We start from the raw sequence: 24,414 nt of genomic DNA on the forward strand, positions 1-24,414 counted from the left end.
ATAATTTCCTACATGTCTAATACAGATGACAAAAAAAAAAGGAATCTGAGAAGAGGAATTGTTTGTCATACTGTAACTATAAACTATGGAAAAAAAACTACCCTAAAATGTAACAAATCCTGCAACACAATAGGCTACTTATAGAATATATTTTATAGGGAAATAATAGCTCTGAGGATGCTGGTTAATAACTGTTTAGGTTACCATTTGATCCACACTACTAGTGTACTTCCTTGGCCCACTCCCTTTATTCTACAATCCTTGTAGAACGAATGATGTCATTATTTTTGACCGTGGAAAGGGAGGGGACCTCACTGATTCCAACTGCTGCACCTCGTCCCTAACCAATAGAGATTAAGCGCCACCACTGCCTCTCCAGATCGGTGGGAGGATCCTATGTTTGTCGGTCCTGTTTCTTAGCACCCTCTATGTAAGCTAATTTACCGAATACTGCAGCAAGGGTGTCACGATCCAGAGAGAAGGAAGGCAAGTCGGGAGTAAAATCTGAACAGTGGCCAATAGAGAGGTAATTTTTTTAGTTGAAATATTATCTTCAAGTGTTACAGTTAGCGGGGTGGACTAGGATTGTCCGTTTGGAAATAATTGACTAGGCTACTTTGCTTCGGGCCGAGAAAAGTAGGTGGTGGCTTGTGGCGATAGTTAGTCAATCGACAAGTTAGCCTATTTTTCTTATTTTCTTTGATTTAGGTTTAATCTATTATTGGGTATTCCAGAGCGACTCATTATTGTATTACAGCCCTGTACAGTTTCACTGATTTCGATGTAATTGTTGATACACTGTTGCTTCTTATGCTGCGTTCGTAACCAAGTGGGAGGTGGGAATTTAGCAGTTGTGAAATCATAAATACCAGTTGGATGCATTCACTGGCTTTGAACTCGTTGAGAAATGCTGATTGGCCAGTGGCCAACAAGCTGTTAAACCATAAACTAAATGTACAGCTATCGTGTTTGTAAACAAATTATAGTGTTAAACTATATTAGATTTGTTTTTATAATGCTTTGTTGCGTTTATCTGAAATGCTGTTATCGAGGTAATTTCATTAGTAATTGAAGTCAGAGGACAGTGTGTGGGAGCTCAAGATGATAGATGAGTTTGCCACTAGTAATTACCAGTTGGAGGGGCGATCAAGGATTTTTCCAAGTCGTATGTGGTAAATACCTACTTGGTTACGAATGCAGCATATGCCTAGGCTACTGACGGAACTCAAGGCAGCAACCTCGCTAATCAGTCTTTGAGAACATGTCCTAATTTTTTCATACTACAGTGACAAGTCGGATAATATCGAATGATGTTTATTTTTAAGGTTCCAATAAGTATTTTAAAAGCGGTCAAAACTTAAAACACGCAGGCCCTGTCGAGTTTATTTGGCGTAGGAATTGAAATAATCTATCTCTGGGCGGATAGTTGTTTGCCTTTTCTGAACGAAAGGGCGTTTGAGTTTATTTTAGCCTGGAATAAAATATTAAGAGGCATTTCCACATAGCCTAATAAAAGTGGCGGAAAATTATTACACCACCCAATGTAGCAGGCAATATTTTGTTTAATTGCGTGCTATTGTTTGGGTTCTGAAATCCGTAAATTTTGATGACTTCATTTAATGTGACGTCGGCGCTCCAGTCCGCCCACACTAGTCGCTCAACTCAATCGTAAATTGTGGAGTTGAGTTTAGTCGTCAAATGCCACGCTCATTGGCTAGTTGGACCTAGGAAACCCAGAAATGTCTGACTTGCTGATTAGTTGAACGCGGGACGTCTGACTACAACCAGTTAGCAAGTTGGACATTTCTGAGTTTCATAGTTCCGACTAGCACGTGAACATGGCATTAATCAGGGCAAAGGGCTAACGCCCTGTACGAATCGTGATGCATTTCATTATGCCATACGTCATTTTCACGGAGTCTTGGTGCTTTCAAGACAAGTGGGAAGGCGCGCAAAAACCGAGGTTGAATCATGACGTCAGTGATCATCAGTTCGGAAATTTGGAGCTCTAGAAAGAGGCCCGAGTTCCCGATTTAGTTGGATGACCTTTCAAAATGTTCCCAGTTGTCTTGAACACTCTGTAGTCGAAAGTTGGAGATTTCCAAGTTAAAAGAGTTCTGAGTTCCCAGTTGTTTTAAATGAACAGACAAGTGAAGTATTTGTAACGCAAGATGGAGGAGAGCCTGTCTCTCGTCAGAGATCGCATTTATTTTGGGAGATTGCAAAATATGACCTCCTCATTGAAGACAGGATAAATATATTGTTTCAGGTGATAATAAAACATGTTTTGTTTAGTTAATTTATCTAACTTTATAGCAAGTCAAGCTACCTTGCACTGCAGAGCAGCTATCTAGCTAAAAGCTAGGCTAGGTTGAAGATGTACCACTGTAGCTAGCAACCTCCACCTAATAATGATCAAAAACAAAGGTCATTACCATCATAATATACTTAAACGGGAGGCAAGTCATAATATAATTGGCTTAGAAGCCAAAGTGTATTATTTAACATTGCTATTAAAATCGTACTCACTTATAGGAATGGGTAATTGTTTACAAGTTGCTAGCTATCCCATAAAGCCATCGCCGAAAACCACAGCTGTGTTCGAATACTCATACTAACTGCACTAACCGTACTATTTGTGATGTAAATTGAGTATGTAGTATGCTTATTGGTCATAGTATGGATATTGTTAGTATGCCAAAAGTTCCCGGATGTTGTACTACATTCGCCAAAATACGAAGTATACAAGCAGTGGACACTATTTCCGTGCTTTTAGGGCCCATAATGCAATTATTCAGAAAATGGGCGTGGCTTCACTACATCTTCAGATTTGAAGAAAATGGCGGAAAATATGCAGCCAAAGTCCGACGAAAGCGTATACAAATTCATTGCTTTAACTAATTATGAAAAATGTTAAGAAGATGTTGAGCGACGTAATAAAGTAATTACTTTTTAAATAAGTTACGTTACATGTTATGTTGGCTGACAATTTGTAAGCTACGCTATCCTTACGAACCGCATATCATTACAGCAGTACTGGTATATTAACTAGCTACCTAACGTTAGTTGGCTACTAGCTTGGGTTAGCCAGTTAGCTTGGGTGCTTGACTGCCATTGTAAGGTCAGAACGCTCAGATCAACCCTGCTCAGATCAACCCTACTCCTCCGCCAGAGCGTCCAGTGACAGTCAGTGTGCGCTCTGAGAGCGAAACGCTCTGAATTTACAAATTGACAATCTGACAACGCTCTGAATTTACGAACACCCAGAGCGCACTCTGAGCGCACTCTGGCACTCCAGATTTAATGTACAAACACACCCGAAATTGTAAGATGTCTAGCTAGTAATTTGTTATGCTAACAAGCTAGCAAGAGATTGCATAGCAACAGCATCAACTTCCGGTAGACAGGCGAAACGCTAGTACGCTCAACTGAAAGGATACCGTTTGTTTACAGTATACTAAAATGAACTAATAGTATGGAGTGTATATACTCATTAAGTTTGTAGTAACAGTATGTTAGTATGGGTATATGAAAACAACACATATTTTCATCTTCTGTGGTTTGGTAACTTCCTGGTCTACCCCCTAAAAAAAATAAAAAAAACACTTCCTGGTCTTTGACGGACTCTGGCTGGACTGAAGACGACGCAAAGTAAAAAAAAAAAATAATAATCAAAGGATGCAGAGTCCGTCTCGCAACGGAGCCTTCAACCGCAAGGGGGCGTTGCGATTCCACTCCGTTGTGGACGTCCCCATTGAAATGCATGACATCCGGTGCAATTTAACAGAGTGCTTATGGGTAATGTAAACAAGGCTTAAGGCTGGGACTGTTCTGTGATTTGGAAAGGAATGTAGGCTGTGTGCTTTTGCCCCTTCCTGAAGAGTAGAGCTGTAGTAGAAGGCTTGCAGAGCCAACCTGTTGGTCCTGTTTGGGCTGCTTTGCCTGAGTTGTTGAGTAAAAGTGACAACTGCAGCAGCAGAGCTGTTGCATGGCTGGCCGTTTTTAATTACACGTGTGTGGCCGTGTTGCATATGTAGATTATGGAGGGTGTTGCAGTTTTGAATTAAGGCATATTTTGGCGTATGTTAGCTGCCTGTCAGTTAAACAATGCAAAAGTGAAACCGAAACTAAACTTGATGGTTAAGTTTATGTAATAATTCTGAGTGGGTAAGGTTTGGGATAGAGTAAAAAAAAAAAGGGGGGTTAAATACGCCATAATCCACTTGAGTTTAGCCTGGGTCTCCTATTTTGAGATATCAGCCTACTGCATCTCCACATGTGGGATGGCCAATGGCATACCTTTCAGGGTCGCCATGTCCTGGACATGTACCAACCAGCACACTTTCTATCTTGTCAGTCTCACTATCCCTGAGCCTAATGCTAAAGCATTTAATGGTGAATCAGTGTCTGTCTTCTGTTGTACTATTTCACCAACTTCATGTCTTTGGATTTATAACATAATGGCCACACACCGACCAATCCACTTTGTTTTCTCCTCATTTGAACATGGCACAGAATGCATTGCTCTTAAAAGGATCAAATGTGTCCTTCCATTGCTCTTATAAACATTGATTCTTGAAAGGAAAGGAAATTACAAGGATATTAATTTTTATGTTCCACGAGTTTGGACTTCTAGAAGTACAGTACCAGTCAAACGTTTGGACACACCTACTCACTCAAGGGTTTTTCTTAATTTGTACTATTTTCTACATTGTAGAATAATGGTGAAGATATCAAAACTATGAAATAACACATATGGAATCATGTAGTAACCGAAAAAGTGTTAAACAAATCTAAATATATTTTATATTTGAGATTCTTCAAATAGCCACCCTTTGCCTTGATGACAGCTTTGCACACTCTTGGCATTCTCTCAACCAGCTTCACCTGGAATGCTTTTCCAACAGGCTTGAAGGAGTTCCCACATATGCTTAGCACTTGTTGGCTGCTTTTCCTTCACTCTGCCGTCCGACTCATCCCAAACCATCTCAATTTGGTTGAGGTCGGGGGATTGTGGAGGCCAGGTCATCTGATGCAGCACTCCATCACTATCCTTCTTGGTAAAATAGCCCTTTTCACAGCCTGGAGGTGTTTTGGGTCATTGTCCTGTTGAAAAACAAATTATCGTCCCACTAAGCCCAAACCAGGTGGGATGGCATATCGCTGCAGAATGCTGTGGTAGCCATGCTGGTTAAGTGTTCCTTGAATTCTAAATAAATCACAGACAGTCTCACCAGCAAAGCACCCCCACACCATAACACCACCTCCTCCATGCTTTATGGTGGGAACTACACATGCAGAGATCATCCGTTCACCCACACCGCATCTCACAAAGACACGGCGGTTTGAACCAAAAATCTCCAATTTGGACTCCAGACCAAAGGACACATTTCCACCGGTCTAATGTCCATTGCTCGTGTTTCTTGGCCCAAGCAGGTCTCTTCTTCTTATTGGTGTCCTTTAGTAGTGGTTTTTTTGCAGCAATCGACCATGAAGGCCTGATTCACACAGTACCCTCTGAACAGTTGATGTTGAGATGTGTCTGTGACTTGAACTCTGAAGCATTTATTTGTGCTGCAATTTCTGAGGCTGGTAACTCTAATGAACTTATCCTCTGCAGCAGAGGTAACTGGTTCTTCCATTCTTGTGGTGGTCCTCATGAGAGCCAGTTTCATCATAGCGCTTGATGGTTTTTGCGCTTGAAGAAACGTTAAGTTCTTGAAATGTTCCGTATTGGCTGACCTTAATGTCTTAAAGTAATGATGGACTGTTGTTTCTCTTTGCTTATTTGAGCTGTTCTTGCCATAATATGGACTTGGACTTTTACCAAATAGGGATTTCTTCTGTATACCACCCCCCCCCACACACACACACACACCTTTTTTGGTTACTACATGATTCCATATATGTTATTTCATAGTTTTAATTTCTTCACAATTATTGTACAATGTAAAAATAAAGAAAAACCCTTGAATGAGTAGGTGTCCAAACTTTTGACTGGTAGTGTAGGTGTTTGATTCTTACATCCACGGTTCCCCGTAAGCGAAATAGGCTTACACTGTATTGACATGGAGGTGAAAGAACAAGTATGTGTGTGCAGTGTAGGCCCCAAAACTATGGGTAACATTGTGAAAGACCCATACACCAACAGAGAATGAAACAATGCAGCATTTCCAGTCCACATATTATGCTAATTTGACAGAGTGCCAGGATTAATCTCTAACCATAGGAAGGACTACCATTACACTGAGAATTAATTTATGTGAAACTAAATGGCCTTGTCTATGGCAGCCCTGGGAACTATAGGGCCAGACAGAGGTACTCCAACTTTAACTATGCTTGATTGAAGATGGAAAACAATGTGTGTTATGGACCATTGAGCCTAGGCCTAAATCCTAAAATCATTAGGCCTAATAAGGTTTTTGCAAAAAAAAAATCAAGTTACAGTAGCGCTTAGGCCCATAGCAGTCTCTCGTTACTTGTAAGTCGCTCTGGATAAGAGCGTCTGCTAAATGACTCAAATGTAACATGGTGATTATCCTCTTGAGAGAGAACAAAGTCTATTGCCATACAAATTCTAGTGATAAATGTGACTAAGATCCTAGTTACACTGATAACCTGTGGTGTTAGCATGTGTAATGTGACGTGTGATGGGTAGTTATGGTGGAGCCAACCTGAGTCATTGTGTGCTCTCTCTCTGCTTCACACAGCAGCCACAGTTACTGCCAACCTGTGAACTTTAGCCCATTTCTCAGAAATGCTCTATAAAAGTGACCCAAGGGTTGGATTTTAACAGTGAGGAGGCAACAATGCAGATCTGGTTTTACTTACCCAGCGAAACTTTTTATTTGCAAGTGGATAAATAATGACGGCGACTGTACAAATATTTACAAAATTTTAAACAGGGCGTTGATCAAAGACAGACTGAACAAATCAAAATAAGTAGAGCTCTATCAAAGAAAACCCAGGCTTAAAAGATGCCTGTTAACCCGGCAGCATGCCGACCTGTTACCTGTCTATTCAAGAAACAGTGAAAAGACAGGAGTTAAATTGCCCTTCCCATAATGCAACAGCCAATGAGAAACAGCCATATTAGCTCATGTTCAATTAACATTAACAATGCATGAATTTCAAGCTAGAGACGATAAACATACATTAATCACTACAAGCACACATATCAATAACGGTGCTACACATGCTTTTAAGTATAAATACCATGTGGGATATAAATATGTACGCCAACCCGGGATAAGCTACTACCGCATTACCCGTACCATTCATTAACTGCGCTCTGGAACGCGTCTGCCAGTGAAACTTCCAGCCAGGAAATGGCCAGAGAACCCTACATTAAACAAGGAATACAAGGTAATCATGGACATTTCTGACGATCTACCTTCATGTTTAATTGTTACACATTATCACAATATAGTACAGTAGTAATGTTTGATCATCAATGGCATGAACAGAAAGAGAGGCTACATTCATTGGAAACGCACAACAAAAGCTTTCGGCACCAAACTAATTGTCCAAACTCTTAATACATTGTATTGTTTTCTCTTTTACATCAGCTATCAACATATTGGGACTACAGCAATACAAATAATACATGTGCTTCTCATCATGAACCATGAACCGTTTATCATCTCTGGTCATTTATAACAGGCAAGACTTTAGCTTAGGTGACGGAGGACATAGGACAATCGTCACGCGTTCAGAGGTGAAATAAATTAATTCTGCCCTCACCTTTTAATGCTTGTCACACCCACACAGAAACCATGCAGTGAATGGTCTAGACTGTCTAGCTGGCAGTGGAGAATGGATTGTGTACATTTTGGTACACATACCCTTTAAAATTCCAGATTTCAATACTGACTGATGTAGTCAAACGTACGTTTAATATTTCCGGTAAAATGTTTATTTCTATGACTGCCAGACAGGATACAAAACAAGTTTCTCTAGAACTGTGCGGGTGAGGGTTTTATTTGTGTTTAGTAAGACCACTAAAGTTCCTTAACTTGCTGGCAAGATTATTCAATAAGGAAATGACCTTTGAACATTGATGTCAGCAGACTTAAAATAAACCTCTCACCCTGTAGCCTGTTGAGAGATATGAAACAATGCTGTTTAGATTATGGCCTGCGACGTTTTAACTTGTTTACCACTCCTGAATTCTCTGTTTGGTTATCACGTTACAAAACGGTGGATATATTTTCCTTTAAGACGCTTGCCCCGGGTGTGTGTGTGAACCCATACTCCCTGTCTCCTGACGTGTTGTGTGGTTTATCGTTCCTACAATAGACAGAGGAAAGCGGCCCCACCCGACCGTGCCTGGGTCACTTTCCTCAGGACTCACTACTCACACTGCTCTGGTTGCAAAACTTCTACTGGCTGACTGGCTTAGGCCTCCGGAGACTTTGGAAAAGTGAAGTGTTCATTAACTTGAAGGGAGGGTTGTTCTACTATTATTGGATTCACTCCTGCACACAAAGTTGCATCATTTTCCTCTTGTAATATTTACTGTATGTGTCACACTAGACTAGTGCTCCCTGAACAGGTCTATAGGCCTTGATATCCTGGTGGATGTTGGTTTATGCATGGTTTAGTTTCATATTAACTTAAATATGACCCTGTTTCCATCTCTGGTCATGCATGATGTGTATTACCAAGTATTAGGTTAGATATAGACAGTAGCGGTGCGTGGGTAAATGACTGGGGAAGCCAGACCAGGAAAGAATATCCATATTACAACCTATGTGTTGTGATAATTGCGTTGTTTGCTCTATGACCGGCTATAAATTCAACCACACCTTTGTTTCATCACAAAACCGGAGAGCAACCTCTGTTCGGTGAAGTCCACATAGCATATTTCAGGTAACAAACAGTTACATGACCTGCAGTATGGTCAAGCAAGTTCATGTTTCCAACATTTTCATACTACTAAACAACTATTGATTTAGAACCACAGTTAACGCAAGTCGCAAAGAACAGGAGCTGCCTCCACTATTCCATCACCATTTCAACATCATTAAATCACCTATGCTTAGTCTAATACAGTGACAACTAAAATATACCAAAAACTATTTAGTCCAATCAACGTAAGCTAAATATGATGTGGCTGTCTGTGCTTCTGGTGTGTGTGTGCGCGCGCATTTGTGCAAGTAAAAAATGTTGACTCACCCTACTTGTAGAGAAACGCCAATGCCATCCTCCGCTCTTTCATGTTGCCAAAACGGTCTATGACTGTCATACTGTACACGCTTTAATTTTTTGTTGTCCTACGCTACCTGGCTAAAATGCTTGCTCGCTAGCCCAACTTCCTTTTCGTGGGCAATGTTAGCTAGTTAACATTAGCCTTCTACATCTAGCTACATATTGAACTTCCATTCTCTCAGGCCAGGGGCACAATGTATGAATATATGGTTGGATCAGAATCGCCATTATAATCATTGGGCAGTATGGAGAATTAAGTAAAACCACAAGTCCAAATCCCTGTCTCCATCCATTTAGGAAAGGGCCAATTTTAGCTAGCTAGCCACCGGACAACAACACAACAATTCAGGTTGTTTCTACTCAATTACTTATTGCTCTTGATGGAATGTGATTGGAGTGAAGCCAAATCCGAACTGGCTTCCCTTGACACATTTTTTTTTGGGTGCACCAGGACAATTCACAGTTGAGCTCACTCAATTTAGCTCAATGCTGATAAGCTATTTTATACTTTTTTTTTAATCAAGGGAGGCCAAATGCTTGCAGGCTTCCCTTGCATTCAACGCTACAGGCGGCAACAATATCATACTCTTTTTGACCAGACATTATAAAATAGATGGCGTACACATACAGAGACAGAAGGGAGCTGTTTCGCTCACTCGGATGCTTTTTCAGGTGAGATACATTCAGCCTCTTGCGAATTGAAGGAAAATGTAAGAAAAAAAAATTCACTGGTGTCTTTTTTGGGGGGAAGCCTGGCTTGCCTTGGCATCCATGAATACATACCACTGTGTATGATATAATATGAGTGTACAAAACATTAAGAACACCTTACTAATATTCAGTTGCTCCCCACCCGTTTTGCACTCAGAACAGCCTCAATTTGTCGGGCCATGGACTCTTAAGGTGTCGAAAGCGTTCCACAGGGATGCTGGCCCATGTTGACTACAATGCTTCCCACAGTTGTCAAGTTGTCTGGATGTCCTTTGGGTAGTAGACCATTCTTGATACACACAAACTGTTGAGTGTGAAAAACCCAGCAGCGTTGCAGTTCTTGACACAAACCGGTGCGCCTGGCAGCTACAACCATACCCCGTTCAAAGGCACTTAAATGTTTTGTCTTGCCCATTCACCCTCTGAATGGCACACATACACAATCCATGTCTCAATTGGCTCAAGGCTTGAAAATCCTTCTTTAACCTGTCTCCTCCCCTTCATCTATACTGATTTTAAAGTGGATTTAACAAGTGACATCAATAAGGGATCATAGGTGGCGTAGCGGTCTAAGGCACTGCATCTCAGTGCTTGAGGCGTCACTATAGACCCCCTGGTTCGATTCCAGGCTGTATCACAACCGGCCGTGATTGGGAGTCCCATAGGGCGGCGCACAATTGGCCCAGCGTCGTCCGGGTTTGGCCGGTGTAGGCCGTCATTGTAAATAAGAATTTCTTCTTAACTGACTTGCCTAGTTAAATAAAAATAAAATAAATAGCTTTCACCTGGATTCACCTGGTCAGTCTGTCATGGAAAGAGCAGGTATCCTTAATGTTTTCAGTGGTGTAAAAATACTTGAAAGTACTACATACTGCGATGTTATTGTGATTTGATGTTCCAAACCTATTGATCAGTATATGAGAGAGAATGAGAAGTTTTGATCAGTCATGGAAATAAAAGTACTGAAATCATGTTGTCTCACTATTTAAACTGAACAAAAATATAAACGCAACATGCAACAATTTCAACAATTCTACTGAGTTACAGTTAATATAAGGAAATCATTCAATTGAAATAAATTCATTAGGCCCTAATCTATGGATTTCACATGACTGGGCATGGGTGGGCCTGGGAGAACTGATTGGCTGGGCCTGGGAGGACATAGGCCCACCCACTTTGGAGCAAGGCCCACTCACTGGGGAGCCAGGCCCAGCCAATCAGAATTAGTTTTTCCCCACAAAAGGGATTTATTACAAACAGAGATAGCTAGCGGAATTTGGAGTCAAAGTATCGATATAGTATTGTCCCCCCGAAAAAAAACTCCAGCGTCACTATTATTTAGCCAACTGATTGCTCTGGAGGATCATGTTTTGAGAGGGAAATTGAAGACCCCCGGGCCTGACTAACCCACCACCACCGTGTCAAACTTCTTCCCTCATAACACAATGTAATATTGAAGCCTTCTGCTAAAGGTGTAGTCTATAGTTAAAGTGACCTGTCATATGACTAATTCTCCGGATGACTAGTGCAGTGATTTCAGGGAGGGACTGTAACTTCCTCAACTGAGAGAATATTTTGGCATACTTCACTCCATTTTGCCTCAGGAGAGGAGGATCAAGCTCATTTCTTTTTTTAGCAAATTAGTTTGTGGGTCATTACCCCTAGTGGCAAGCAGGATGAGGAAGACAGGATTGATGGCTTATCCTGTTCTCATTATGCAGATGGTTCTGCTGTATTAAATGGTGGCTGTCCCAATAACTTGTTGAATAATTGTGTCTGAATTAGATGACTGAATAGAAACGGGAGAGTTCAGTGGCTAGTCTTTGTTCTACTGTGTTACAGATCCAGGGCATTGTGTTTAACACTAATTGTCAACAACATCATAAGCCTGCCATTTTAAAAAGCTGTGTATAATGGATGTTGTCTACATGAAAATATAAGAATGATTCCCTTTTTTCCATACAAGATGTTCCCTAATGGCTGTCCGTGATTCTCGGACACAAAGGGCTCATGCATGCAGTCACTGTCTTATCATTAGTGCTGTGCAAAGAGCGGAGCATTGTCGTGAGGGCTGTGTCTCTGTGTGTCTGTTTAGTCTTTGGCAGCACTCTCCTCTGCTCGACTCCATGGAGGCCTGTACAAATAGTGCAGAAGCCAAGGGCCCCTCCCCAGCCCTCCTCCCCTCCCCACCACAGTAGCCCAGCACAGGAAGTGGATTGTTTTCTTTCACAGGGGGAGCCTGGCTTGGTGCTCTTCTCTCTCCACTTGCTCGGCCTCAGGCTCAGGCCCATCCAGCATTTTGGTCCATCTCCTGTCCAGCCTGGTTTACTATCTGTCTTGTGAGTTAATCTGTGGTTCACAGAGCTGTCAGTGTGGGGAGGGAAACCTTCGTACCTTAATACAAGTCAGTCATTAGATGTAATCTATTTTCTATCTTCCTATGCTTCTTTTTTTTTTTTTTTTGCTTGTCCCATTATCTAGACAGATTTTGTGCTTGTCTGAATCTTATCTCTACTCAGTGGCATCTGGTGTTGTGTGAATCAGACTTGGTTTCATGACAGCCAAGCAGGAGAGGACACCGGATGAGAATAGAAATGTTTTGCTAGAGGGCAGCGATATGATGTATGTCCAATGCTGTGTCTGCTTTCGGTAAAGGGGCTTTGTCAGCCGAGCCGTCGGGGTAGAAGCAGAGGAGGAGGCAGCCAAATGACTATGCATAGCTGCCCTGCTCTCCTCTCAGGCAGCTACAGAAGCCTTGTTTATCAAAGACGTTTATCCCACACAGCATTGGGGTCTGGTCAGCGGCAGGGCATCACTCTCTCTTGTCCCTCTCTGAGTTATTCTGAAACTGCCTGGTGTTTCACACAACCAGCATTTTAACAACAGGACCATATTTTTAAAGGTCCAATGCATTTCTGGGTAACAATTAAGTACCCTACTGTGATTGTTTTCAATTGAAATTGTCAAAAAGAAACAAAAATAGCTTCTTAGCAAAGAGCATTTCTCAAGCAAGAATTGTGCTAGGACTGTCTGGGAGTGGTATGAGTGGGGAGGGGAAAACTGAAAACTAGCTGTTATTGGCAGAGAGGTTTGGAACTCTTTCTTATTGGTCTATTAACGATGCCTAATTTACTGGGTCACCAGGCAGACTAAAACTCCATCCCAACAATCAGGCTGATATTTCAGGAGGTATTTTCAAACAGCTCGTACACTTAAAGGGCATCATCATAATTTTCACAGTATTAGTCCAACATCATAGTGTGAAATGTTTTATAAAACACAGAAAATCACATTTGAAATGTTTATTTATAAAGTTACTCTATACCCTACTGATAAAATGTAGGTAACCAGGCAACTTAAGAGGGACAGAGAAATAACAATATTGTTTGGAATAGTTTAAGGAAACAGCTAAGTGCTTCTCCAGCTGTTATAGTTTCCCGGAAGCCTTTCCGCGTGCTGCCTGCCTTTCCACTGACCGACCATAGTAGGAAACAAGAAGGGTGGAGTCAAAGAATGGGCTGATGGAACACAACATTCCACCCTGTCCCAGCTTGCCTCAACTCTCTCTCTCTCTCTCTCTCTCTCTCTCTCTCTCCTCTCTCTCTCTCTCTCTCTCTCTCTCTCTCTCTCTCTCTCTCCTCTCTCCTCTCTCCCTCTCTCCTCTCTCTCTCTCTCTCTCTCTCTCTCTCTCTCTCTCTCTCTCTCTCTCTCTCTCTCTCTCTCTCTCTCTCTCTCTCTCTCTCTCTCTCTCTCTCTCTCTCTCTCTCTCTCTCTCTCGGCTCTGTAATCTAGATCTGGCATTATGGGGATTCAAGGTCTGTCGCTGCAGCTGTCTCTCCATCTCTTTCCCTCTCCACCTGGAGATCAAACAGCCTCCCTCTAGAGATGGGATGTCATGGAGGTGTCAAAGTTGTCCAAATGTTTGCAAAAAATCCCTTTATTTCAGGGGTAGAACAGAACTAGGCCTAGCTACATCTTGTTTTTTTTATCACACTCTTATTCCCTCACAGGTTTCCAGTCTCTATTCACTCGCTGAGTATATTCAGACTTTTTACAATCCAACAGTTACTAGGGTTGTCCAGTGATGTGACTGTAAAGTGTTCCCTGCGTTTCTCCACAGTAATGGCAGCCATTAGGAAGAAGCTAGTGATCGTGGGGGATGGAGCCTGTGGAAAGACCTGTCTGCTCATCGTCTTCAGTAAAGACCAGTTCCCCGAGGTCTACGTGCCCACAGTGTTCGAGAACTACATCGCTGACATCGAGGTCGATGGCAAACAGGTGTGTAGACTACCATCCAGGATCTAAAAAATACAGAAATGATCAATACTTAAGTATAAAGTCTTCATACACATGAACCAAACAGCCATACAGCCAACCCACACAGTAAACATAATATTTACATTTTAGTCATTTAGCAGACGCTCTTATCCAGAGCGACTTACAGTTAGTGAGTGCATACATTTTCATACTGGCCCCCCGTGGGAATCGAACCCACAACCCTGGCGTTGCAAGCGCCATGCTCTACCAACTGAGCTACAGGGGGCTCCATAATATCATCATAAGGCTTTGGTTAACAAACGGTCTTGTTGGAGTGTAGTGGGAGTGACGCGGGGCTCTTGGTCATGGGGCGTAGCCTAGCTGTGTTCTGGAGGCCAGGGCCCCTCCACAGCACAGCAGATGGGATGTTATGTCAATGGGCTTTGTTCTCCTGTACTGACCAGCACAGGATCACAGCCTGGCAAAACAGGAAATGACTGTACTCCTGGGCTTCCTGCACCGACTGGGAACATGGATGTCTACTGGCAATCCCCCACCCCCTGAAGACTGTCCCTCAGCCCAATAAACGGCTCTCATTTCCTGCTCTTGGGGAGCAACAGGCGGGTGGGGGAGGGGTTGATGTACTGTTGTCTTCTGTACAGGAAAACACCAAGTCAGGGATCCAAGTGTGCTTGTTGTGCATGATGGATCATGCCGCCCCCCCATTCAGCTTAGCTCTCCCAGGGGCTGCACAGCGCCCCCAGAATTACCCTACTTTAATTTGATGTGGATAAGATCTGTGTTCTCAGTATAAAGTCTCCACAGTCCATATTTAAATCGTATTTTCCTTCAGGGAGAATGGTATTCTCTTTCTCTCACCTTCAGTGGGTGGGGCCTGGCCCAGTTCTAAATATAGGCACTTAAAAAAAAAAAAGTGTCCTTTTCTTCCCAAAACCTTGTGCTGTGCTGTCAATCCGTGTGTCCAGAGGGGATATGGCGCCTACCCCCATTGCTCATGCCAGGAGTATGTAGCCTCCCACTCCCACCCGTCCTACAAACCTCTGCTATAGCTGCTATTTTGGGATGGTTGAATAATGTGTGTGTACTGTAGTCAAACATTGTTCTACTTTCAAAGTTATGTTACTAACCTTTTAACTAGATGTATGTTGCTATGAAGGACAGGCTCCTCCTCTCAAAGACAAATAGTGCTTAAATCATGTATACAGTAAAAGGGCAAGTTGTGGCAAAATGTTATTATTCAGTTGTAGAATCCAGCAGGCTAATGTAGTTGCTCTGGTCTACTCCCCTGAGGAACAGAAGGTATCTGGTTTGATTCTCCTTAATCACCTGATTTCCCTAATGGAATTAATCAGTGGTGTGATGGGATAAAGCCACCATGCCTCCTCTCTGGATCCCTGTGAAAACCTGCCCATGGAATGAGACAAACGGCCAGTCGTTAGCTGCTGCACTGGTTTCTCTCTCTCCCCAAGACCAGAGCTATGACGAAACCACTTCTAATAGTATTATTCATCATCATGGTCATCACTGCTAGTTTCACGGCCGCCAAAGACATGTTCAACTGCTAAGACTTCACACATCGGGAGTGTTTCAAATATGCAAATCTTACTCCAAATTCCTGCTGCATCACTTGAGAGATTTCTCAGAGATAGTTACAGTATTTTTGTATCCCAAATAACACCCTATTCCCACTACTTTTGACCAGGGCCCAATGTGCACTATATATAGGGATCAGGATGCCATTTGGGAAGCAGCCTTTCTGTGAAGAACAATGAAACTGAAACACTGCTCTGACTCATGTTAGCCATTAGAAGCTGTTTCTAAGGCATGATAATGCGTTGTTTTGCTTGCTTGTTTTGGTGGTGTTTTACATTGTCCTATGAGACATGGTGGAAACCAAATTACAGCTACAGTATCTTGTAATGATTTCCACAGTAAAAGATGTGCCAGCACTTTGCTCCACTGCTTTTGGCCCGACGCTGCCCAGCCCAGTCTTGGCTCTCGTGACTTATGTAAATAAAAACGGTATCACCATTATGCGTTTTTTATTTAGATTTGCGTTTCTTTTTGCTCATCTGCACATACTACTGCATCTCTCCCAGCATCTATTACTCAACATCATATAAAAAAAATAGAACAACTCTCAGGTTCTGAGATATACATTTGCTTCAGAAAGATTTGGCCTTTTTTTTAGAGCAGCCATTTTGCCTGTATTTTGTGTTCTCTCTCACACGTATTGTAGATCTGCGAAGTCCTGACCCTTCCTCTTCTTCTGTGGCATGTTTTAGGTGGAGCTGGCGCTGTGGGATACAGCCGGCCAGGAGGACTACGACAGGTTGAGGCCTCTCTCCTACCCCGACACAGACGTCATCCTCATGTGCTTCTCTATCGACAGCCCCGACAGTTTAGGTAAATGACCAGGAGAAAAGCTAATTTCTAGTCCGTGGACACTCAGTTGCTGATTTCTCTGATGTTTTGTTTTCCAATGGCCAACTGCACTCGTCTAACAGCTGGTTATTTCGTTTTGCCTTGTTTTGAAACGATCACAGTATCTAGCATGCTAAATGTCTTTGCTCAACTGACCGTGTGTTAATCAGTTTTATACAGTGGATTTGGAAAGTATTCAGACCCCTTCACCTTTTCCACATTTTGTTATGTTACAGATTTATTCTAAAATGGATTAAATTGTTTTTTCCTCTCATCAATTTACACACAATACCCCATAATGACAAAGCAAAAATTGGAAAAAATTTGAAATTTCATTTGCATAAGTATTCAGACCCTTTACTCAGTACTTTGTTGAAGCACCTTAGGCAGTGATTACAGCCTTGAGTCTTCTTGGGTATGATGCTACAAGCTTGGCACACCTGTATTTGGGGAGTTTCTCCCATTCTTCTCTGCAGATCCTCTCAAGCTCTGTCAGGTTGGATGGGGAGCGTCGCTGCACAGCTATTTTCAGGTCTCTCCAGAGATGTTCGATTGGGTTGTCTTGGCTGTATGCTTACGGTCGTTGTCCTGTTGGAAGGTGAACCTTCGCCACACTCTGAGGTCCTGAGCGCTCTGGAGCAGGTTTTCATCAAGGATCTCTCTGTACTTTGCTCCGTTCATCTTTCCCTCGATCATGACTAGTCTCCCAGTCCCTGCCGCTGAAAAACATCCCCACAGCATGATGCTGCCACCACCAAGCTTCACCGTAGGGATGGTATTGGCCAGGTGATGAGCGGTGCCTGGTTTCCTCCAGATTGACGTTTCATCAGACCAGAGAATCTTGTTTCTCATGGTCTGAGAGTCCTTTAGGTGCGTGTTGGCAAACTCCAAGTTGGCTGTCATGTGCCTTTTACTGAGGAGTGGCTTCCGTCAGGCCACTCTACCATAAAGGCCTGATTTGGTGGAGCGCTGCAGAGATGGTTGTCCTTCTGGAAGGTTCTCCCATCTCCACAGAGGAACTCTGGAGCTCTGTCAGTGACCATCGTGTTCTTGGTTACCTCCCTGACCAAGGCCCTTCTCCCCCGATTGCTCAGTTTGGCCGTGTGGCCAGCTCTAGGATGAGTCTTGGTGGTTCCAAACTTCTTCCATTTAAGACAGATTGAGGCCACTGTGTTCTTGGGGACCTTCAATGCTGCAGACATTTTTTGTACCCTTCCCCAGATCTGTGCCTCAACACAATCCTGTCTCGGAGCTCTACGGATAATTCCTTTGACCTCCTGGCTTGGTTTTTGCTGACATGCACTGTCAACTGTGGAACCTTATATAGACAGGTGTGTGCCTTTCCAAATCATGTCCAATAAATTAAAGTTACCACAGGTGGACTCCAATCAAGTTTTAGAAACATCTCAAGGATGATCAATGGAAACAGGATGCACCTTAGCTCAATTTCGAGTCTCATAGCAAAGGGTCTGAGTACTTATGTAAATAAGGTATTTTATTTTTATTTTTTTTAAGACATTTACAAAAATGTCTAAACCTGTTTTTGCTTTGTCATTATGGGGTATTGTGTGTAGATTGATAAGGAAAACAATTAATTTAATCAATTTTAGAATAAGGCTGTAACGTTAACAAAGTGGAAAAAGTGAAGGGGTCTGAATACTTTCCGAATGCACTGTATAGGGTGCCATGTGAGACAGTGGGATACATTATCTGCATGGACTTAATCTGAACTCGGTGTGTGTGTGTAAGAACAAGTCTGCTGAGCCGTGAATCACTCTTTCTCCAGTCAGTGTCCCATAAGTATCTCTGAAATATATCTACTTGTTTCTTGTTCCTTCTTCCTCTGGTAGAAAACATCCCAGAGAAGTGGACCCCTGAGGTGAAGCACTTCTGCCCCAACGTTCCCATCATCCTGGTGGGCAACAAGAAGGACCTGAGGAACGACGAACACACACGGAGGGAGCTGGCCAAGATGAAGCAGGTACCGTACGTTAGGTCCATACTGAGTGTACTGCACAACACCCTCAAACAGAACCCTAACCCCTAGGTAGGTAGGAGGTACTGCTGTAAATCTGAAAGGATTGGATAGAAGTAGTCTGTCAGACCACATTGCTTATCCTTATATCTGTTCAACACTTTTTAGATGAATGTGGCTGGTGTCCTCAACTAGGCCTCTGGAAGGGAGAACTCATTTAAGATGACAATTTGTCAAAGGATATTAGTGTTCCCCTTTGAGTTTAATCATTGTTTCAGGATACGTGAGGCTTGATAACCAGCCAAACTGAGATGGTGGTTGAGTGACCAATGTTATCACCTGACTAGACTGTGGAAAACCTTTCAGGAAAAGGCTGTTTTGGCTCCGAGTCACTGGCATCCCTTGCTTTCTTAGAAAAACATGTAGCGAGACTGGTCTGAAATGGCTGGGGCTGATTTGATCTGCCTGTCATGGCATGGGGAGGAGCAACCTCTCCTAGAAGTTACTGATTAGCTTGTTTGTTTAGTCTGAAGTCTTCTCAATGCAGGTTCTAATGGACGACAGACAGTACCTTGCATGACGACATGTTCTCTGTCTGTGTGTCTGTCTCTGTGTAGGCCTACTGTCAGTCTGTGTGTGGTACTAGTCTCCAGGTCTAGTTGCTGATGATAATGGGGGTGGGGGGGTTACAAAGCCCTCTGACTCTGTCAGCCGTTTCTTTCTCTCAGAGAACAGGAACTATGTAACAAAGAGGATGTGAGAGAGGATTACAATCCCCACAAGTCATCACTTTTTAAGTGTTTTAGCGTGATGTTAAAAGTAACTGTGGTGGCTATGTTGTACCCAGGCAGTGTAGTCATGCTATTTCCCAGGATTTATGTGTTCTGTGATCAAACATAAATACATCTAGGGGGGGTTGATACAACCTACACTCAGGATGCTACATGTACTAGGATAAACATGAGTATTCTGTGTTTATATAGTCTTGATGTTATTATAGTCAAGTGTCCCATGAATGTTGTTGGTAAATTCACACTGCTTAGGTTGGATTGTGTGTGTACGTGCATGGCCACACCAGTTTAAACACCTCCCTGTCTGTGTTTACCCTGTAGGAGCCAGTGAAGCCAGAGGAGGGCCGGGACATGGCTAACCGTATCAGTGCCTTTGGCTACCTGGAGTGTTCAGCCAAGACCAAGGATGGCGTGAGGGAGGTGTTTGAGATGGCCACCAGGGCGGCACTGCAGGTGCGCAAGCGCAAGAAGAGGGGTGCTTGCCTGCTGTTGTGAGGAGGAGGAAGAAGACCTCAAAGTCGTCAACTGACAAAACAACAACATACCAAGCAGAACTGACCTTTTACCAAATGGCATCTTTGTACTGTATCTCACATTTCACGCTAAAGAGGTTGGCGGCCGAAAGTGCTGAACGTAAAATAACAAGGAAAAGGACTGGTCTGTAACACAGGTTAGAAATTAGTGTTTAAACTTCTCAGAATTGTTTTTTTTGTTATGCTTATTTCATGCAATGGGCACACTGTCTTTCATCTAGTTTTTCACAAGCATTTATTTTCCCTGTCGCTTTGAGACGATAATAAATGCACATGTATTTGAATGCAACATATTTGGCTGTCCTTCCCTGGGCCTGTACAAACAGTCGGTCCCCTGAGCTTGTGTTATTGTCAACATGCACACTATTGGAATCAGGACTCACCCAAACTTTTGTTCCTTTGTAACCCGTCCTGTCTGCTAGCATAGTTATGGTAAGAGGGTCTACTTTCCAGGGGAGAGGTTTTGCTCTTTAGAACCAGTGCCTTTCGGAGTTATTTTTCTTATTTTTTAAGTCCTTGCATACCACCAAGTAATGCTCCACCTGAGCTGTTGGTCAACTCACTAGCAGGGGAGCGGAGGGCCTCCCCACGTTAATTATACACAGTATGTATTGTTATGCAATCAGAGCTTTGCTGCAAGTAATCTAGGCTTTCAGGGCTGTCGACAACTAGCCGCAAGAAATGACTTCAGACTTCATTTTACTTAGCAGAAAGCATCAGTCAGCCAGTCCGTATAGCATACCAGTCTGAAATCAGTCCACCCCCACATGGTAAAGGACTGGTAGTCGGAGCACCTCATGGCACTGTAACATGACCCTACAGATGTGTGCAGAGAAGTCCATCCGCCCCCCTCAAATATTGTCTGGATTGAACAGCTGTTCCTCACAGTCGTTCTGAACACCTGTACAGAGAAGCTCGAATGTCCCCAGATAAACAGAAGCCAACATGACTTTACAGTCCCACCACACCAGGAGGTGACAAGTTAAAACGGGTGTCGCATGATGATTAGGGGAGCATGGTCCACAATAGCTACAGTAGGTTTGTATGAGTTGACACCATCTTCTTTTTAGAATGAGAATGCCAACGTATTTGTCACAAGGCTGGAGCTGCCGGGGTATGAGGGACATGGTATCCTGTCTCAAGAGATCCTGGCCTGGGGATTTCCAGTCTGACTGCATTCTAAAGCAGCATTCTGAGGAGCCACATGAGTGTGTTTCAGTGCCTTCTCTTTTAACCTGTGTGACTTTGGCGTTCCCCTCCCCGAGAGCAGAGTAGAGACCGGACCAGTTGCTCAATGTCAACGTGATGCCACAGCCAGTCAACTTTGACACCTTTGTCATGTTGCACAAAGCTCAACACTCACAGCACTCACTCACAGCCATAAAGAATGTCAGGGGGAAATGATGCTTAACAAATCAAGAATTTCATTGAATCTTTTTCTAAGGTACACTCTGCCACTTTGCCCCAGCGTTCCCCAAAACATGACTGGTTGAAACCCCAGTTAGAATTCAATCATCCATAGATAAGATCTCTCTTCAGCTCAGGGGTTGATTGTATTTCATTTGAGGAAGGAAACTCCCAGTGTGCTTTGCCTGATTTTCAGGAACTGGTTTGTCAATTCTCAGTTTGTTCTGGCTAGGCGCTATTTGACAAGAAGGCAAGACCTGAATAGAATTTTTTTTTGAGGGAGAGAGACTTCTGTTGGCTGCCAAGAAATTCCCCACACAATTCTCCCTACCTGTCTCAGCCAAAATGACGTGCTCTGCACTGTGTTATGTTAACAGTAACGTTTGGATGGTGTGATACGGAGTTGGAAATTACTTTGTTACATTCTGATATGATTTATTGTCTTCTGTCATTTTATATGTCACTGCTTAAACAATAAAATGCATCGGGGGCGCTGAAGTCACTGGTCAACATAGGCTGTGGTTTTTGTCATTTGACTTGATTTACATAATAGAACACCACTGGAGCTTTAGCATGCCTGAGACTGGCGCTGGAATATTCTGTATCCTGGCTTCTTTCGGGCTTTAGCTTGTAAACCACCTCTTTCTATGAAACCTTTTACTGGCTCCACCATTAAACAACAACTCCAATGTGCACGGTCTGTATTTCCTGTATTGCTTGGACTGGGTTAGACGTTTCACTTGCATGGAAGTGGAAATGACAATTTAAGTTTACTCTTTTGTATCATATGATGTTGACCATTCGTCTAACGCAGGGCTTCCCAACCCTGTTCCTGGAGCTCTACCGTCCTGTGGGTTTTCAGTCCAACCCTAATTTAACACACCTGATTCTACTTATTAGCTGCTCAACAAGACCTCAACTAGCTGAATCAGATACGCTAAATTAGGGTTGGACTGAAAACCTACAGGGCAGTAGATCTCCAGGAAGAGGGTTGGGCAGCCCTGGTCTACCGGGAGCCCGATGAGCCTTTCTCTACTGATTCTTCACAGCGTTCCTATTTCTCCTGGTGTATCAGTCTGTAGTTCTTCTGCCTGTGTCCATAAAGCAGTCAGTCATGGTCAGTTCAACCAAACAGGGCTCAACTTTCCAAATGTCTATCAGCAATGTCACGATGTGTTTTAAGTGTTGCATGCGACCTGTTGTGTAATGCTAGCGATAACAGGAATTCCACAATGCCATCGAAATAATCTCAGCCGGTTTGATTGAGGTCTTGAGTCAATTTGATCTAATTGGTTATTTGTCTCTCATGTAGCAGGGCAGGACAGAGCCCTCTGCTGGCCAAGCCATCCATGTTAACAGAGCTTATACTGTGGTAGAAAAATGACTTCACGTTCAAGCAGACAGAAACCGGGCGGTGTTGCTAGCGGTGTCCCAGTATCGCCCAATATTGTGACTGTTCAGGAGTGAAGCTCAGAGGAAATATGAGTTCGTCCCTTCAGGAGTATGTTTGTCTACACAAAATAGAACATATTAATGACATTTGGCATTTTGTTACTATATGACCTTTTTTGTATGGGTGTATGTTTAAACAGTGTTTCCATGTCGCCAACCCATGAAAAGGACAGCAACTTTTAAGAATTCAGACATTTACGCCAACCTAACTGCCAAGGAATTCTTGGACATCTAGATGAAGGCATTTGCAAGACTGTATATGTCCAGCATAATACCATAGCATAGCATAATGTTAAAACCAACCCCCACCCCAAAGCAGAAGGCAACCTACATATCACCAAGATAAGCATGTACAGTATACTGCTGTTTTGTGTACGCTGCTACTAAACCTAACACTATAACTAAACCTAATCTTGTCTATTATGTCTGCATGAGTGAAACCAAGGTCTCCACAGCACACTGTTACTCTACTATGGGAACAGCTTATATCTGCTCAGTGTCTAACTCTCCTCTTTCTGGAAGTATTTAAAATAACAATCCAGATTTGTGTAAGAAAGCTCATTGTAATAATGCTTAAACGGAAAGTGATGTAGTGAATGTTTGATTTAAAGTGAACATGAACAATGTTAATAAACTATTTTTGAGACAAGATTATACACTGCCTCCCTATTTCAGTTGTTCCATTTTACACAAAGACGATGAAAGGTATGTGTGAATCCAAAATAATGTATTGCTTGTGTTCCAGTTGAACAGCCACTGCTTCAGTTAGGGACGTAGTAGTGAGACAGGAACATACAGTACAGGTTATAGATTCCTGAGCGACTGAAACATGAATGATGTAATGATGTTAGACCAGGTGACACTGATCCAATAGTCATCATCCTACTGTATCTAAAATATAGTGGTTCAATTGTCGGCATAGTGAAAATACAGAAGAGGTTTAAAAATACATCGCCAAAACCAGAAAATATCAAAATGTATTTTGAATATTAAATACATGATAAAAAACACTCATGCTCTGAGGAGATACTGCCTTTAAAGTACAGTAGGTTTGTGTTTGTTTCCATTGGTACAAAACAGTGAACTAGTCAGGCTGAAGATTTCATCCAGTTTCTGCTGAGCAAGAAAATCCATCGAGGCATAACTTTCCAAACCTTTCCAAAATATTCTAAAGTGCAGTTCTTGCCAATTGATTGAAACGCTCTACTTCATTTTGATGTCAAGTTCACAAAAGGCAGCAAAAATCTGTCTGTGGAATGTCAGTTTGAGAGGTACAGTACCTCCACTATGATTCGGTAGCTCCCTAGGGCTGTTGCGGTGACCATATTACCGCCACACCGGCAGTCATGAGTCATGACCGCAGTAATATTTCATGTGACCGTTGAGTCACAGTAATCTCCATTTATGCACTCTGGACATGCATTGGTAGTACCCAACTCGCTCACAACCATCAGGTCGCTAATGGCCTGGTACTCAGGGCTCTATTGTCCCTCTAACCACTCTGACATCAATGCAAATGTATTCAAAAAATCACATCAAACGACTATAATCAAAACAGTATCATGCTTTTAAAACTCACCACACTGTGATTGATCAATTCGAAGAAAGAAGTTAATCAGCAGGTTGAAACTGA

At 42.7% G+C, this 24,414-nt stretch overlaps 1 protein-coding gene across 1 annotated transcript; it reads left to right on the top strand.

The window, feature by feature from the left end:
* The first annotated feature begins 361 nt into the window (after positions 1-361).
* Positions 362-21,850, top strand: LOC121578369 (rho-related GTP-binding protein RhoA-D). The gene is made up of 5 exons (XM_041892713.2): positions 362-526; positions 14,042-14,199; positions 16,485-16,605; positions 18,474-18,604; positions 19,711-21,850. The coding sequence occupies exons 2-5, from the start codon at positions 14,044-14,046 to the stop codon at positions 19,882-19,884; spliced, it is 582 nt and encodes a 193-aa protein (XP_041748647.1). The 5' UTR covers positions 362-526; positions 14,042-14,043; the 3' UTR covers positions 19,885-21,850.
* Positions 21,851-24,414: the final 2,564 nt, after the last annotated feature.

The sequence above is a fragment of the Coregonus clupeaformis genome, chromosome 12 (genome assembly GCF_020615455.1).
Source record: "Coregonus clupeaformis isolate EN_2021a chromosome 12, ASM2061545v1, whole genome shotgun sequence".
NCBI lineage: Eukaryota > Metazoa > Chordata > Actinopteri > Salmoniformes > Salmonidae > Coregonus > Coregonus clupeaformis.